The 17499-nt window shown below is 35.8% G+C and overlaps 1 protein-coding gene across 1 annotated transcript in view; it reads left to right on the top strand.

Moving 5' to 3' along the window:
- Nucleotides 1–17499, top strand: part of GNAT3 (G protein subunit alpha transducin 3) — a 54965-nt gene that overhangs the window by 27321 nt on the left and 10145 nt on the right. Inside the window, exons 4-5 of the mRNA XM_072792000.1 lie at nt 7427–7584; nt 12894–13022. Of these exons, the coding sequence (XP_072648101.1) occupies nt 7427–7584; nt 12894–13022 (287 nt within the window). The remainder of the gene's footprint in view (nt 1–7426; nt 7585–12893; nt 13023–17499) is intronic.

Genomic DNA, 17499 nt, shown 5'->3' on the forward strand with positions numbered 1-17499 from the left:
AGAACTAAATTTGTAGGACTAATCTAACAAAAATTTAAAAGTATAAAATATGAATTTTGGGAATTTTAATTCTGTTTCATGTAAGATTCCTTTTTCTCTTTAAATGAAGCTTTTAGAGTGTGTACTATTATCTTATTTAGCATTAACTATTTTTCTAGGAATCGAACCTAGTATCAAATAATATGTTGTATTAGAGAAAAAGATTGATAACATTTACTAAATATAAGAGTTCATTCCATTAACTCAAACTGCAATAAATCTACACTTATTTTCTTAGTTTAATTATGAGTCATTCATGGAGTAAACATTATAGTTATATTTATAACATAATTATCATTATTGCTCAACAATAACTACAAAGACAATGTGGGGCAACGAAGATTCTTTTATGTTAATTTTTTAAAACAACTCGAAATTGTGTGATTAAGTAAGATGTTTGTATAATATACTCAACTAGTCAGTTATGTTTATAAGGTATCTCTAAACAGTTTCATCCTATTTTATATTTTGTAATATATTTTATGTTAAAACACATTAAAAACCCACTTAGTTTAAAAGAGTTTATGTGCAAACATATAGAACTATTTTAGTTGACAAATGAAGCATTTAGTATTCTCCAAAGAACAATAGTTAACCACACCCCAAAAAGGAGTAATGGTGTACAATCAACAGGAAAATACTCATTTCCATTTGTTCTGTCGTGGAGCAGCTGGTTGCCTCCAGATGACATCAACTGAACTGCTCCCAATATAACTCCTAGATACCTTGTTACACTAACAATAAAAAAGAGAGGAACAGCATGTTTAGAGAAGAATGTGATATGTGTACTTGTCTCTTCCTACCCCTCCAGGAGTTTAAGATTAGACTATGTACATTACCATTGGAAGCCATTAGGATGAAAAGAAAAATACTTCTTTCAAGCTGTTCATTTTAAAGGAAATGGTCAATCCTCATCCGTCATTTTCCAACAAAGAACACAGAAATTCTATGTCCTTAGGGCAGATCGTTTATAAGCAGAGTCAGGAGTTCCATGAGGATCTCCTTCCAATTTTACCTTTCCTCAAACGTGGCTCCAGTAAGTCACCTACTTTTTTAGATTACAGTTTCCCTCTCACGGCATTCTTTACCATTCCATGACTTAGTGATTCCCCTTTTTACTTAGTAGTTGGTTATCACTCTGACCCTGGCTGTTCCTAAGGCTCTGAGATTTTAAATTGGCTCTTCAGAAACCACCAGGTATAAACCCCATATTTTATTTTATTTTATTTTATTTTATTTTATTTTATTTTATTTTATTTATTTTATTTTTTTTAAATGCTGAGCCACCGAGGGACTCCCAGGGACAGTTAGTTTATTTTTTTATTTTTTTTTTAAATTTTTATTTATTTATGATAGTCACAGAGAGAGAGAGAGAGAGGCAGAGACACAGGCAGAGGGAGAAGCAGGCTCCATGCACCGGGAGCCCGATGTGGGATTCGATTCCGGGTCTCCAGGATCGCGCCCTGGGCCAAAGGCAGGCGCCAAACCGCTGAGCCACTCAGGGATCCCTAAACCCCATATTTTAAAGTGTGGAAAATAGGGAGGCCTAGGTGACTCAGGGTGTGATCCTGGGGTCCTGGGAGCAAATCCCACATCGGGCTCCCTGCATGGAGCCTGCTCCTCCCTCTGCCTGTGTCTCTGCTTCTCTCTGTGAGTCTCCCATGAATAAATAAATAAAATCTTTTAAAAAATAAAATAGAATAAAGGTGTGGAAAATAAACATCAAAGAGGATTAGCAATGTGGCCTGCATTGCATAGCTAGTGCTTTAGTCAAAACCCGCTTCTACTGGCTTCCATTAGAGTGCTTTTCCCTATGCAAGAATTTTTGTAAAAATACTTTTAATGATCAGGAATGATTGTTAATCCTTAACTGGTTAACATCTTAATGATCTGCATGCAGGCAAAGTGAAAATAATATAGACTCTGTAGATTGCTGCCATTATGTTGACTGAAAATTAAAATAAATGCAAGTCATTCAAACTGTACATTAAATGGTAGCAACAGTGTAATTCATTCAATACTGAACGATTGATATGACGTCTCAGGAGGACCTATGCCCTCAAGTGTTAAAATCACAGTTGGCAGGTACTGCATAATTCAAATTTTGATTTCAGTTGTTGAAAACTATAATAGTTTCAGTGATCTTCTTTAGTACTTGATTTTAAGATTAATATACTTTATACCTGGTTTACACGGCTTAAACAGATTAATTGCTAAACATCTTACCCGTGTGTGTGGCTTTCAGAGTTCAGCTGTACTATAGCTTTCAATTTAGCTATTTATACAATTTATATATTTTTACATTACCCTTTGTTTTATCAACATTCAGAGAGGAAGAGTCCTAAAGGAAAATTTCCATAAGCTTTATGGTTACCTGTTCTGTAAATTTTGATGTTACTTAATCTCTCTACATTTGGGTTTCTACATCCACAAAACGTTAGTGCTTTTTTCACCGAGTTTCAAGGACTATTACAGAATTGAACAGAAATATAGGAAATCCACTTAAAAACAAAGTACAATAAGAGCCTAGGAAATATTGAGTATATATATTTTCCAATAGCACTCTGAATGCAAGCTCATTAAATTTATGTATTAAAGTCTATACATCTAACATCATTTGAATAAATTATATTTCATCAAACTATTATTTATATGGCAGACACTTGCTTGGACACTGAGAAATCAGCAGTAAATAAAATAGAAACAGTATCTGCCCTTAAGAGAAAGAAGTCTGATGCTGAACAAGTAATTAATTACAAAGCATCACCTATTTCAGAAGTGCAGCACAGCTGGATGGGAAACCAAATCCTCACTTATGAAAAGAATTACTGAGAAAGGAAATACTATCAACAGTGAAAATGGGGGCAGAACTAGTATGTCTTAGGAAATGTTGAGTTTGTAAGTTCTATAATATACCCACATGTGTAAGTGGTTGAAAATGTGCCTTTCAAATTCAAACAAGATAATCTGATGAGAGATCTAAACCTCAGTAGTATTGGCATTACACTATGGTGTATAATTTATATTACAGAAACAGATGGGATGGAAGAGGTCAACTGCTTCAAAAGAAAAGATGAGGGCATAAAGAAGAGTAGCAAGTTAGGTGCTCGTGTTGAAAAAGTAACATATTCTGGTCATTTGGGAGGAAGAGGGAAGTTTGGAGATGATAGAATAGTAAGAGGAAAACCAAATTTATGTGGAATCACAGAATTCAATACAAAGTTTCCAAAGGGAAATTATCTAAGCTGAAAGGTCTTGAGAAGTCAGAAAGAAGTATATTTAAACTCTATTGGATTTAATAATATAGAGAACACTGGAGAATATCATGAGACAAGCTTTAGAAGAGTTGTGAAAAGAAAATTAAAAAAAAAAAAACAACAACAAAAGGAAGAGTTGTGGATGCAGAATCCAATGAAGTATGCTGAGAAGTGAGAAGAAAATATGTGAACAAGGTTTAAAGACATTGTTAGCACCTATTGGTGAGGAGTAGGAGAGAAATAAGATCTGTAGCTGAAGGTGAAGGCAGCTAAGGAGGGCTTGTTCTTGCTTTGGTTTAATACTTGGCAGACTGATTTCCTAAATATAGAACATATAAAGGGGGGAAGTGGAAAACTAGAGGGGAATACAATACAGGCATTTAGTAAATTCCAACTTATCCTCTCTGAATATTATTCTATTCTATCTTAGAGCATCTCAAACAACCACTAGACCAACATGTTGTAACTTTATCACATGATTCGGGTGTTGTGACCATCCTTGCTTGGGACAGCGTTTTACAAAGTGAAGCCTCTAATATGAACCAATGAACGCTGTTTCACGAGATGTTTTAGGATAAAAGTTCTATGATCAAGTTTGAATACATATAACAACAACTTATTGGAAATTGGCAAATGGCAGTACTCAAAGGCTCTGACAGTCTTGTAGAGACAAAAACCTGGCATTTCTTAACCTGACATTTCCCAAGATTACAAGGTTGTCATATGTCTCCCTTCCTTGATATATTTTTTCCTGCAATCTTTGAAAATACGACCAAGGGTTTAGAATGAGTTCCACAATGTTCTAGGATCATCACCTAATACTGGTGAGGAAGTCTGGGAAACTAGTAGAGAATATATATTTCGGTTTCTATGCAACATTGTTCCAGAGCTACACAACCTTGATAGAATGAACAATTTCAGAATCATCGTAATTCCCAAGCTTTTCCAAATATGTCACAAGGAAATAACATTTCTTCAGGATGCCACTCAAACCTCTTTGGAGCTATTTGAAAAATGTAGGAAATTATTGGAGAATCTTTTAAGTTTCTCAAGAAAGTGAGGTCTGAGCTAATACGCCAAATTCATTTTATTGATTCATTTGTTCTACAGTATTTCTGGGACATATACTATATGTTAGATTCTGCTACCAGTCTTGAGGATGTAGAAATGAACAGAACAACAACAAAAACCTGTCACCTGCATGTGCTTATAGTCTAATATAAAAAATACAAAATAAAAAAAATGCACTATATGGGTAGAAATAAGTGCTATGAGGAAAAATCAAGGAGGGCAGGAGGCTATAAAGTAAGGAAAGAGTGGAACAAAGGATGGCCCTGGAAGGCATTCTTGAGGGGTGATATTTTAGAAGAAGCTAAATGAAGTAGGAAATGAGCCACAGGGAAGACTTGGAGTAAGAGTCATTCAAATGCTCTCAAATGGGGGTTTGGTGAGTTTAAGGAACAATAAGAAGTCTGTGCATCTTGAGGAAAGAGAGACAAATTGTGAGGGGAGGGAAAAATGGGGAAGGAATGAGAAGGAAAGGTGAAAAGGAATACATGGATTAAAATATGTAGAACCTTGTGAGCCATGGCATGGGATTTGGGTTTTGAGTATGATGGGAAACTACCGGAGTTTTTAAAATATGGGAGTAAGATTATCAGTAGGAGTTCAGTTTTCCATCACTTTGGCTGTTTATGTAGAACAACTTTTCATATTACTGGTTAATTTTGGTATTATATATTTAAAAAATTCAAATGTGATTTGGGGCCCAATTCCTGAAACACATGAATTTAGATTCTTTAAATTACCATGCCAGCCTTTTAATAATTGTAGTAGAACCCCACATGCTTATAATGCACAGCCTAGTTTGAAAATCCCAGCCACTGGCTCTACCAATGAAAGCAATAAGCTAAAAAATAAAAGGTCTTAAAGACAAAAACCAAACTGATAGGCTGGCCTGCCCTGGGGCGGGGGGGGGGAAGTAGTAGGACTGACATTTACATGTTCAATATGAAACTATTTTCATGGTTACTACTCAAATAAAGTGTAGATTGAAATTGGATAATTTTTTTAATGAAAGAGTTCATTAGAAATTAGTTTGGTTTGTAAAGGTATACTAATAAAGCATGTCAGTTTGTCCCTTTAGGGAAAAACTAGTTTGAGCAGCTATTTCATTGCATCCTTTGTCCTAAATGGCACCTTAACAGTGCAAAGAGGCAAATGGGATGATGCCAGCTAAACTGGCTGGGTCATATTTCACTGGATTTGTAGTGCTCGCTCATATCCAACTTATTGGAAAGAAGGACTTAAAAATCTATGCTGTGCCAATATATTAAAATGGGGTCAGTTCTAAGTTTTCGGCCATTTACAATTTCTGGCTTGATAGTCATCTGATCTGTTTGGGTTAGCAATAACATTTGAATGTGAAGGCAGATGCAATAAGGTTTTGTCATAACAGAGCCTTTCTTTGACAATAAGAGACATACCTTTCATTTTTAATGAAAATAACAGATTTTTAATAAAATGGTGAAAAAATGGTGAAATACATCATTATTACTATTTTTAAAAAGATTATTTATTCATGAGAGACAGAGAGAGAGAGAGAGAGAGAGGCAGAGACACAGGCAGAGGAAGAAGCAGGTTCCACGCAGGGAGCCCGACGTGGGACTCGATCCCGGGTCTCCAGAATCACGCCCTGGGCTGAAGGTGGCACTAAACTGCTGAGCCACCTGGGCTGCCCCCATTATTACTATTTTAAAATGATAAATCAAATTGTATCAGAAAAGCAGCAAGTTCTCATTGTCCATTCTTCACTGGGAGCCACCTACCATTGCACAAAGTAGTTTGGGTTTGACTCTTCTGATGTTCCTTGTCTTTCTTGGTTTGGCAAATTAACCTCCTAGTTTTAGATTCATTTTTAAAATGGAGAAAATATAGCATCTATGTGACTAGTGTTGTGAGGATTTTGTGAGATATTACAGGCACTGTCTTATAAGCTGTTATTATAATACTATGTACTAAAAAGAGTATGAGCTTTGAAGTCTGACAACCAGAATTTGAACCCAGACATCATTTGCCTAGTTTAGCATCATGAGCAATAATTTAATTACTCTGGGACTCAAATACTTAATTTTTTTTCAGTCATAAATGGTATTATTCGTTTAAATAAACCATGGGGTATATAATTTACTTGATAAAATGTTATTTTCTTCGGCCCTTGTCACCTCTAAATATCCCATAAGGACTAACATTCTTTCTTTTTTGCTTTTTTTTTTCATTTTTTTCTTTTCTTCCTTCCCTTCTGTACTTCCTTTTTTGAAGATTTTATTTATTTATTGAGAGAGAGCACATGCACGCACATGAGTGGGGAGTGGGCAGAGGGAGAGGGAGAGGATTTCAAGCACACTCTGTGCTGAGTGCAGAGCCTGACTCAGAACTTGATCTCACAACCATGAGATTATAACCAGAGCCAAAATCAAGGGTTGGCTGCTAAACGGACTGACCCGCCCAGGTGCCATTCTTCTATTTTCCTAATTTTCTCCTCTGCCTTATTGATTAGCACCAAAGGCATGTAATCAACAACACCTAGACAGGTATCTAAAACCTGTGTGAGGATTAAAGTGCTCATCATTTCTTATTTATGGGATTGCAAAAGATACACGATGGCAAAGAATATTGAATTCTATTTTCCATTTTAACTCTAATTCTTGCATGATATTTTTATATCCTGGAAAATATATGGCTGTGATGAAAGGAAGATGAAGTATCAGATTAGTTCAGATTCATTACCCTTTTATCTCTGCATTTTGACTCCCTAAGATCTCAATGGATTTACATTAAACTATTAACCCTTTTGATATCAATATTTCAGAAGTTAATGATATATATAAAAATATCCTAATTTCACCATATAATGTTACACAGTTTTTGCTATGGAGAACTCTACCCAGGCATTATAAGGAAACTTAAGATTCCATCAACCTTAAGATACATTGAATAGATGTTCAACAAAATTATTATCTAAAGGAGTAAGATAAAAATAATAAAATTGAAATGCTCTATTTAAAAAAGAGAAATGTGATTCCAAATAACAACACATTTTTATCATTTTCACAAAAACATTGCTATAGGAAGACCAACAGCAACTCTGTGTGATGGCAAACACTCTGGAAGATGGAGGCATGACACCAGAACTGGCCGAGGTAATAAAACGACTCTGGAGAGACCCAGGAGTTCAGGCCTGCTTTGAAAGGGCATCTGAATATCACCTCAACGACTCAGCAGCTTAGTAAGTGAATGCATTTGACAAGAATTATAGTTGAAACATTTTAAATTAACAGTTCTAATTTTTCATATTCTGCATTTGTAATCACAAATGAGGAAATAAAACAGCTTTACAATATGTTAAACTAAAATAAAAAGTAAAAAAAAAATAAAATAAAATAAAATAAAAAATAAAATAAAAAGTAATTGAAGAGAAATGAAGATTAAGAAAACAGCATGAGATTTAAAAATCTAAGGAGAGGAGCATTTAAAATAACTAATTTTGAAGTTATTTGCCTAAGAAGACCCATATTTTGCAAATATTTTCTCCCAACTGAAAAGAATTAATCACTGTGTACTGTGCTCAATATAAACGCAGATTGGTGACATGCATACTGAGGTTTGGGGCTATTCATTTCACTTCTATTCATATTACTGATCATCATCTTCTAAAATAATTTTATTAATTACACACATTCTTTGGTTCCATTGGTTTGATGAATATGATACAGAATTCTAGAAGAAAATAATGATTTCCAAAACACTTGTTTATTGTATAATTCTGTTTGAGTCTCAAGAAAGTTATAATTTTCACAGCTAATATCATCCAGTTGGCAATAACCAGCCACAAAGAAATTAGAAGGTTATGACAATATGTATAATTTCATTATCAAAATTATTTTAAATTTCTATCTTAGTAAGCAATTTTTAGCCTATGCTGTGGTTAAATGCCTACAAGTGTGTGTGCACATGTATGCAAATATAATTTACTTATTCTGTATTTCTGTCCATGCATACCAATGTCTAAAAAGGTATAAATACAGTCTTTTTGATGAACTCCCAATGGAACATGCTAGTAGTGCTTTAAAAAATAAGGTAAAAATGAAGCAAATGAAAGATTAAATGAGGACAGAAGAATGAAGCTTTTACGATACTTCAGATTTCTGATCATGATGGTCGGAAGAATTATGGATAGAAAACAACCCATATAAATTTTAGGAAAAGCTAACAACAACAACAACAACAACAACAACAACAACAATAACAGTCTTTTGTGATTACTCACCCATGTTCATTTTAGATTCCAAAGCCCTTGGAGGAAAGTCCTGCTCTTGTCACTTTGGTGAAGTAGAAAATGCATAGCATCATGTAATTACATAAACCCCAAGAACTGTTTTATGTGTCCCAGTACCTAGCCACATTTTAATACTAACAGAACTCTGTAATATAGAAACCACTGCTTTTCTATATAAATCTATATATGGGCAGTCACAATATGAAAGTGAATTGTGGATTATTCTCATAAAATGTTGCTTAACAAAATTCTAGGGAAGAAGGGAGAAAGTAATGGATAATGTTGGTAAATGTGCTGCCGAAGCAAGCATAACACAGTGCTGGGGACCGAGAATTCCTGTCCCCTCCAAGGTCCTTCTAGTTGGCCTAAGAATCAAATTGGCAAGAGACAGATTAACAGGAGAAAATCAAATTTAATAAGGTACATACAGGAAATCTACATGGACATGGAAGTTTCAAAATCAGACAAAATGAAGTCTATATGTTATTCTGAACTAAAGAGAAGAGGGAAGTGGTCTGGGACTTGAGAGCAAAGAAATACATTTCAGAGAGTGATAAGAAGAGCAGATATTTGGTAATTAGGTGTTTGCCCTACCATACAGATGGGTCACTCAGATAAAATGTATCTCTGCTAAATTGAGGGCAAAGATTCTCAATTTAGATTCTTCTATGTAGTTAAGGAAGAGGCAAAAGTTCTCTTGAGCCTGCAGAGTCTCAAGTGCTTTCAGCTCAAAATAATCCACATGCCAAAGTGGCACATTCAGGGGTATGGCGGGGAGTAGAGAGTGGTGTGTGCTGTCCCAAACCCCTTCAATAGCTGCAATTAATATATTTAGTTTTAGATAAGCATTATTGATTAAGCATTATTTTTCTATTTGAATATTATAAGAAGTGTGTTTGCAATTATGCTATCATTATGTTTACCAAATACTTTGTTATTTAATAGCAAAAAATTTATGTATTGTATTGTTAAAATGGGCAGATAAAATTATCTTTTATTGTATTTTCCAGTCTTTCTAACCTTTAGTTTCAGTTTTTCTGTTTTCACGTGCAAAATACATAATTTACAGCAGAACTATCATGTTATAGATTCATAGTAAGCACTTATCTGTTCAAGTTAAACACAATTACACATTTGTACTCATTCGGTGAACGTTGCCTATATTATAATGGTTTTCAACACCCCGATTGATTTGCTGACCAGTCGGACAAGAAATCCAAACCATCCCTTCACCTTCACTCCCACTTCCATGTCTAAGAAAATTTGCATTTAAAATCCCCCAAATTTAAATATTAACTATGTTAATATTTAATTAATTAATTAATTAATTCTGCCCTTAGAGGCCCTTGAAAGAAAGATTAAGTAAAACATAAATAAAAATAGCTGAAAGCTATTGCTTTCTTCCAAAAATTAATATTTTTTTCAAATACCGCATTGCATTCACATTTTAAAACTAAATACACTATCAGATTGGTATCGAATCCATGTCTGCTTCATATGTATTATATAAGGTAATGAGCTCTTTTCCCTCTTTCCTTCCTCTCTCTTTCTCTCCTCCCTCTCTCTCCCTTTCCCCTTTTTCTTTTCTTTCTTTTTTAGTCAAAATAGGAAATTTATTATTATTTTAAATCTAGAGCCCCCTCAGGGCACCTGGGTGGTGTAGTCCCTTGAGCTTCTGACTCTTGGTTTCCACTCAGGTCTAGATCTCAGGGTCAGGTCAAGATCTTATGGATGTGGGACCAAGCCCTGGTGAGGCTCCATGCTTAGCAGGAGTCTGCTTAAGACTCTCTCCCTCTGCTTCTGCCTCTGCCTTTCCTGACCCCTGCCCCTCCCCCCACCTTCACTCAGGCACATGCACTCTCTCTCAAATAAATACATAAATATTAAAAAAAAAAACCCACAAACCTATAGCACCTTCAAGTTTAGGCTAACAAAGAGGTGAGTCCTAATCAGCCTAGGGAAGGCAATGTCCTTGGCAACATAACACTTCCCTGCTCCCATCAGTACAAGCAAACTGGAAGGAAAAGTCATGACAGTGACAAACGGGGAAAACATTTGTATTAATACTTCATGGTTTACTGATTGAGGCCATGTAGTGTGCTATTTAAATTCTATAAGCCTTAAGATCTAACAAAGACTTTACCAGAAAAAAAAAAAGTACTGTTTGCTCATGATTGGAAAAAGAATCAGGTGGGGTTTGGGGGATTTAAGTGGTTTTATGTATGTCAGGCTTCTGGTTTAAGTTCTAGACCACAGGCCTGAGCACTCAAATCTTATATTTATTAAAAACAGGCGTCTTGTTATTTTCAAGATTTTATTTATTTATTCATGAGAGACACAGAGAGAGGCAGAGACACAGGCAGAGGGAGAAGCAGGCTCCCCTCAGGCAGCCAGATGTGGGGCTCGATCCCAGGACTTGAGGATCACACTTCTGAAGACAGAAGCTCAACCACTGACCCACCCAGATGTCCCCAAAACAGGTGTCTTAAATGCAAATTTGTCACTCTGCTAATGCTTCTGCTTTGCTTGAAATCATTTGTATATGCAAATGAAAGCACATTAAATGCGTCTTTTTCAAGTATTCATTTAGCTAGCATAAAATGAATTTAGTCGCTAGGTTGACGGTTTGCTTTTGTTGTTGCTGTTCCCGCATGAACCACCTGACCAACAGTATGCTTTACCATATGTGCAGACTTAGTCAACAGGGAATTCACAAAGGACCTGGCTTCACAAAATAATAGATTTTGGAAAAATCTCCCAATATTTTCTTCTGATATATCTGTATCTTGATTGTCTCTTGCTTTTAAGAAAAATTCAGCTTTATTAGAATAAAGCATGGTGATAAATTTTCACACCACACATACATGTGTTTCTGAACTGTGATTGCCTTTTTGTCATTTGGCCGAAATCCCTTTGGGGTATTCACTCAGTTTGTTTCGGCTCAAAATCAGAAAGAACCTCTGAGAATAAATTATCCATATTGCTGTCGAATTTATTTTTTTTTAAATGATAAAATAGCTTTGCTTTTTAAGGCATCGTATGAGGTGCTAATGCATAACAACTCTAACTTTGTCCCTGAAAAATGCAACTTTTGAATAATAAAATATTTAGCTGGATTATGCCCTTGGAATTCTGTCTGGATGGATGTCTGCCCATCATGATCTTCCTATTTAGCCACATATGTAAACTAAGTTTAACATCATGGCCAGTTTTGTCATAAAAACCTTACCAGGCTTTTACTATCTCTATTTAGCATTTTCACAGAAATAGCCATATTGCTAAGCTACTAAAGCCTTAGTTTTGAAAGTCTAGAATACTGGTTGCCAACTGTTTTGAAAGCGATGAAATACTTTGTTTTAGTTTAAAGACATGATCTGGTTTCAAGAAGGAGGCAGAGAACAGTTTCTTTCCTCTCATCCAACAGACTCTTAGAGAGCAAACAGTCTCCTCAGACCTAATCCTCCTCCTCAGCACCCCGAGGATCTTGTGGGCAAAAAGAGGGCAGGATTCAGCTTCCCAACAGTAGGGCTTTTAATATGTCCTCCAGGGAAGAGTTAAGGACAATGACACACGGGTGGAAGAGAAAGTATTAGAGGTGGATGCAAAGTCTAGTTCAGCCTTCCATCCCTTGGAGGGGTCACCGATATCATGTGGGCCACAAATCATGAGGGGTCATCCTATCAGTATCATGAGTTGGTTCCATTATGAATTGGCAACAAAATCAAAAAGGTTTTCTTTTATTGCACTAACTGTATATAATCACGGCACTTAAAACAAATGGTCCAGAGTCCTAAGTTAGACAATCTATGGAGAACAACATTATTGCAACTACTTACTCTCTTAAAATTCAAAGTGCTTGAATTCAAACTATAGCATTTTTAGGACAGTCTAGTGAGTAGCATCACAGGATAGCACTTGCGGGGTTTTTTGTATTTAGGTTTCTTGGGGATGATCAAAACCTGAAGATAGAACTTTTCTCTGAAACATATCCATACACCATCAATTCATACACCTCACAAAATCCAGGCCAAGGCAGCATCAATCTAGCAATCTTTAAAAGAGGCCTTCACAGGTCAGCCGTGCGCCACTTAGCACTCTGCAACATCCGCCCACCAAGCTCTAATGAGCAGAATTTAAAAAGCACCGGTCTGCAACTTGATCATTTTAATGGACTCTGAAGTAAAAATTCATTTGTACTGAATCCTGGTGTCCTCAAATATAAATTTTAAAAACACATGCTATTTTTGTTGTTTTATTAGCTACCTTAATGATGTAGACAGAATCACAGCTCCTGGATATGTCCCCAATGAGCAAGATGTCCTACATTCTCGAGTGAAAACAACTGGAATAATTGAAACTCAATTCTCCTTTAAAGATTTGCATTTCAGGTATGCACCATGTCTTTTCTAACCATCAATAGAAATATTCAATATTTTTTTTCACAGAGGAAGGTCTTTCAAGCCGAGTGAGTGCTTGGGCATCCTTCCCAGGCCTGGTTCACCTTCAGTACCACTCTCTCTCTTACTGCTTTCCTGTGGCCCAACACCCTAACCCTCATCTTAAGCCGCATGTCTTCCTCTAAGAAAAATGCTTCTGTCTTGACCAAGTAGGCGCTAAATTTCATTTTCCCTTTTGAAACTGATATCCTACTATGAAAAAAAATAGAAAGAAAATATATTTAAATAAAATTTAAGTAACAGGTGCCACAGCTACTATGTCTTTTGCCCTTCAACTCTCCCATTTGCCTGAAATATTCGTTTCCTTCATTTAAAAAATGCAAATAATTGAGAGAATTATTTGAATGTGATACTAGTTACTGAAATAAGATCTATTTTATAAGCATGGTTTGGGTAAGAAAATGAGTCCACTATTTTTATTGCTGTCACATTACAAGACGTTTCTAGAAATGCTATTGCAAAACCACTTATTCACTATACCAAGAAATGGAAATCCAAACCATAGTGTTATAGAATGTCACAACACTTAAGTGCCTTTCCCTGTGGATTGTGAATAAGATGGACTATTAAATTTACAATCAGGTTCCCGATGTATCACTTAATAATGAAAAAAATTAATAAAAATGCAATTAATAAACTCATCCATGTATGCAAAATGGGAATATTTTAGTAAGTAGAAAAACTGAACAAAAGTGAAATGAATTATCTGTATCGATTGTGAAGCAAAATTTACCTCAGTGGGATAAGAGCTTTAAAATTTTTTTATTATTAGAATTGGCGAGATGTAACATCTAATTAGAATAGATGTTAACATAGATAGCCAGGGTGTTTTCAAGTTACTATCAAAGAAAGCTCTTCAAAATTTACACCTGAATTTCAAGTCTACAAATAGTTAATTTTCTGACAGATGAGTCAAAGATCAAACCGGGATAAAGGAACTGCCAAGATTGGGAACAACATCTACTCTTGGCAAACGTCAGCAGTTTGTCTTCCATTCTGTCATCGCTGTCGCACAGTTCCTCCTTGGGAACTGCTTTCTCCAGGCTCCTGGTTTTTGATCCAGTTTCAGTGGTTTTCCTATGGGAAGCCAAATCCAATTGCTCAGACCCTCTGTCCCTCCTAAGCCTGTCCAAGCATTACACAAGCTAATGGAATTTTCTGGATTTTAGACTGTCTGGGAACAGTCTGGATGGTAAACCAGTTACTAAAATTAATATCACATACTGGATACCTAGAAGGTTACAACTCTAGTCAGTCTACGCAACACCAATTTAGTATCTTCTCAGAAATAGTCACTCTCATAAATTATCTGTTCCTTGAACATTCCAATCCTTAGGGCCTTTGCACTTGCTGTCCTCTTTGCCTAAAATGCTCTGCCCCTGGGTCTCTGCAAGGATTGGCTCCTTCTTACCATTAAGTTCCCAAATGAGATCCTGTTTCCTCATACAGCCTTGATCATTCTGTGTACCATCCTTGCATATACTTGTCACTACCATACCCAGTAGTGTGCTGGTGAACCTATCAATAGGTTCTATGGGACAGGGGGGAGGGAAAGCCTGATGTGTGGTCATTGAAGATTCCCTTGGTACAAATACGCTAACAATGGCTAATTGCAATTTAGCAATGTGATGTCGCTAAATGCAGCATGGAGAAGAAGTGCAAACAGCTCTCACCTGCCATGTCAATGTGAGCCAATGCCTTTAGAACATTGAAATATCACACTATTTTGTTCTTTTCTAAAAAAAACTTACTAATATATGAAATAGCCTTTCAAAAAATCTGTTTGCTCTTTTGTTTGTTTCTGTCACATATGCTCTGAGCTCCTGGAGGGTGGGGGCCGTGTCTACTTACAGTACCACCTCCTGTGACTATCGTGGTGGCTAGTGCAGGGTAGGCTTACAGTCAGTTCTTGCTGGATGGATACATGTGCTATGCCAATCACTGTACCTAATCTATTCTTACACACTCCTTATAACACATTCCTTATAAGAGCACTGCTGCCCTTATGTTGAATAAAGAGTCAAAAGATGGAGGCTAAAATGAAGTGAAAAATTTCCCCATGATCATACAGAGAAGTGCTAGAAATATGACTAGAACACATCTTTCTAACTTCAAAGACCACATTCTTACACTGCGTATCGCTGTGGGCTATGAGGTAAATTGGAGAAGAGAGCATTCTTTCTTTGTAGAGCGCTTCTTCCAATGTTGTTGGTCATTCATAACTTCCTTCAGAGAGAAGAGGGAACAGGGGATAAAATGGACAGCTGGTAGGGAGACCTCTCCAAGTTGGCAGGGCTCTGGTACCTTCACACATCTGTGCTTCTGAAACCAGAGGACATGACGACTGCCAATGAGCACACAAAACCTCAGAAAGTCACATTCATTTCCTGGGACATCTATTTCTCCAGGACCAAATAATATTCATAAAGTTTCAAAAATTATTTTCTGAGTGGAATAAACCATTCGCATTAATTAAAAAAATAAAACATTATTATAAAGATATGTTACCTCATAATATGCCTCTTCTGATCATACCTCTAAACCCTCATTGGTGCATCAACATTTTCCTGTCCTTCTGCAGTTCTGTGGTTTTGGAGGCACTGTCTGAAGTCCTATAGGTAAGTGATTGTCTATGCTACTTCCAAATGCTGCTGACCCTTATGAAGGAGTAGGAAAGGTCTTGCTAATTCTCTCTGACAGCATCAATGCTGAAATGGAAGATGTTCGTGAACTGGATTGTGAAGCCAAGTTAGGACTTCTTTTGACATAACATTTTCTATACTATACAACTACTACCTCCTTGCCATTCATTAAAGAGGGTTTTAGCTATTTTAATAGGTTTTGTTTTTCCTCTCATTCAAGAGGGTGTGCTATTAAAAGGTATCTTCTCTAAGGAAATGGAGGACATTACTCAAATGCAGGGAATTTCTCTCAACACAAGTGTTAAGCAATGATGTTTTGAAAATATTAAATTTTATCACAAAATATAAAAAGGCAACTATACTTTTTTCTGAAGCAACTATTTAAAATCACTTACTTACATTTTTAAGTTTGGTCACAGCAACTAACATATATTAATCCCTTAATAAATTCCCACAGTTAAATCACCTTTTTTTTTTTTTTGAAGTGCTGAATAGGATTATCTGAAAGTGAACAGGCTTTTGTAGTTTAAAGTATGGTAGTATTTCAAAATAGAAAGTATAAAAATAAGATACCTTCCAACTTCATTTCAGTAAGTGCCAGGTATTAAAATATATTGCATTAGCATTGATCTGTATTCACATAGCATAAATCATCCTGTGATTATATAAAACTAAAGATTTAATTTGCATATTAAATTAGAGAACTCTAGCATTTTAAACAGGAGCATCAAAATGAAAAATTCTTTCTGCCAATGTACAGTATCATCTTCCTGTACCACCTAATTTAATGGAAATTATCTTAGAGTTCTTATCAAACCAGAATTTCAGCAGTCAAACATAAAATAAATTGTTTTTACAGATATTACAGTACTATGTAAATGGAAAATATTAAGTGTGAGCTCTGTTACTGTTATAATTCCTTGGGACAAAGAACTTAAAGATTTACAAGGCTTTATCAAACAATTATAGAAAAGTCATTTCCTTCCTAACTGCTCCAATATTAAATAAGAGAACTGGAAGGATGTAAAACTATGTGGAACTCCAAGAAAAGAAGTCAGTAACTATTACGATGTAGAGCTTTAGATTTTGTAAGTTCAGCAGAACTATTGTCAACAGTGTTTAAGTGGATCTAGGATCTGACATAATTTAGAATTTTCTTTAATTTTAAATTGATCGTGTGCACCGTGTTCCTTTTTATGGGGATATAAGTCAGCTTAGGCTTAGGAGTGAGTCTGATTGTCTACCCAGCTGCTCAATCTCAAGTTAGCTTTATCATTGTCTATTAAATCTGAGAGAGCAGTAACTCATATATAACTATTATTTGTTTCAGGTATGTTCATGGTCAATATTACCCCCAATAAGCCCTATAATATGTCTAATGTATTCTAGTGATATATTGTAATGACTTTATAAACTATGTTATTCAATAATTACAGAATTATCTAGTGGACATTTTATTTATTTACTCATGAGAGACACAGAGAAAGAGGCAGAGACACAGGCAGGGGGAGAAAGAGGCTCCCTGTGGGGAGCCCGATGTGGGACTCGATCCCTGCACTCTGGGATCATGCCCTGGGCTGAAGGCAGACGTTCAACCGCTGAGCCACTCAGGTGTCCCTAATGGGCATTTTAAATGCCAAACAGACACACACACACATTGAGTAGAAAGTATATAATGTTATTAATTATGGGTATTTAGAGACCTAACTTTTTCATGGTTATAAGTCCTTTTGATTCTGTTTTTTAATCACAAGCTATTAAGGGAT

This window comes from Canis lupus, chromosome 21 (genome assembly GCF_048164855.1).
Source record: "Canis lupus baileyi chromosome 21, mCanLup2.hap1, whole genome shotgun sequence".
Taxonomy (NCBI): Eukaryota; Metazoa; Chordata; class Mammalia; order Carnivora; family Canidae; genus Canis; species Canis lupus.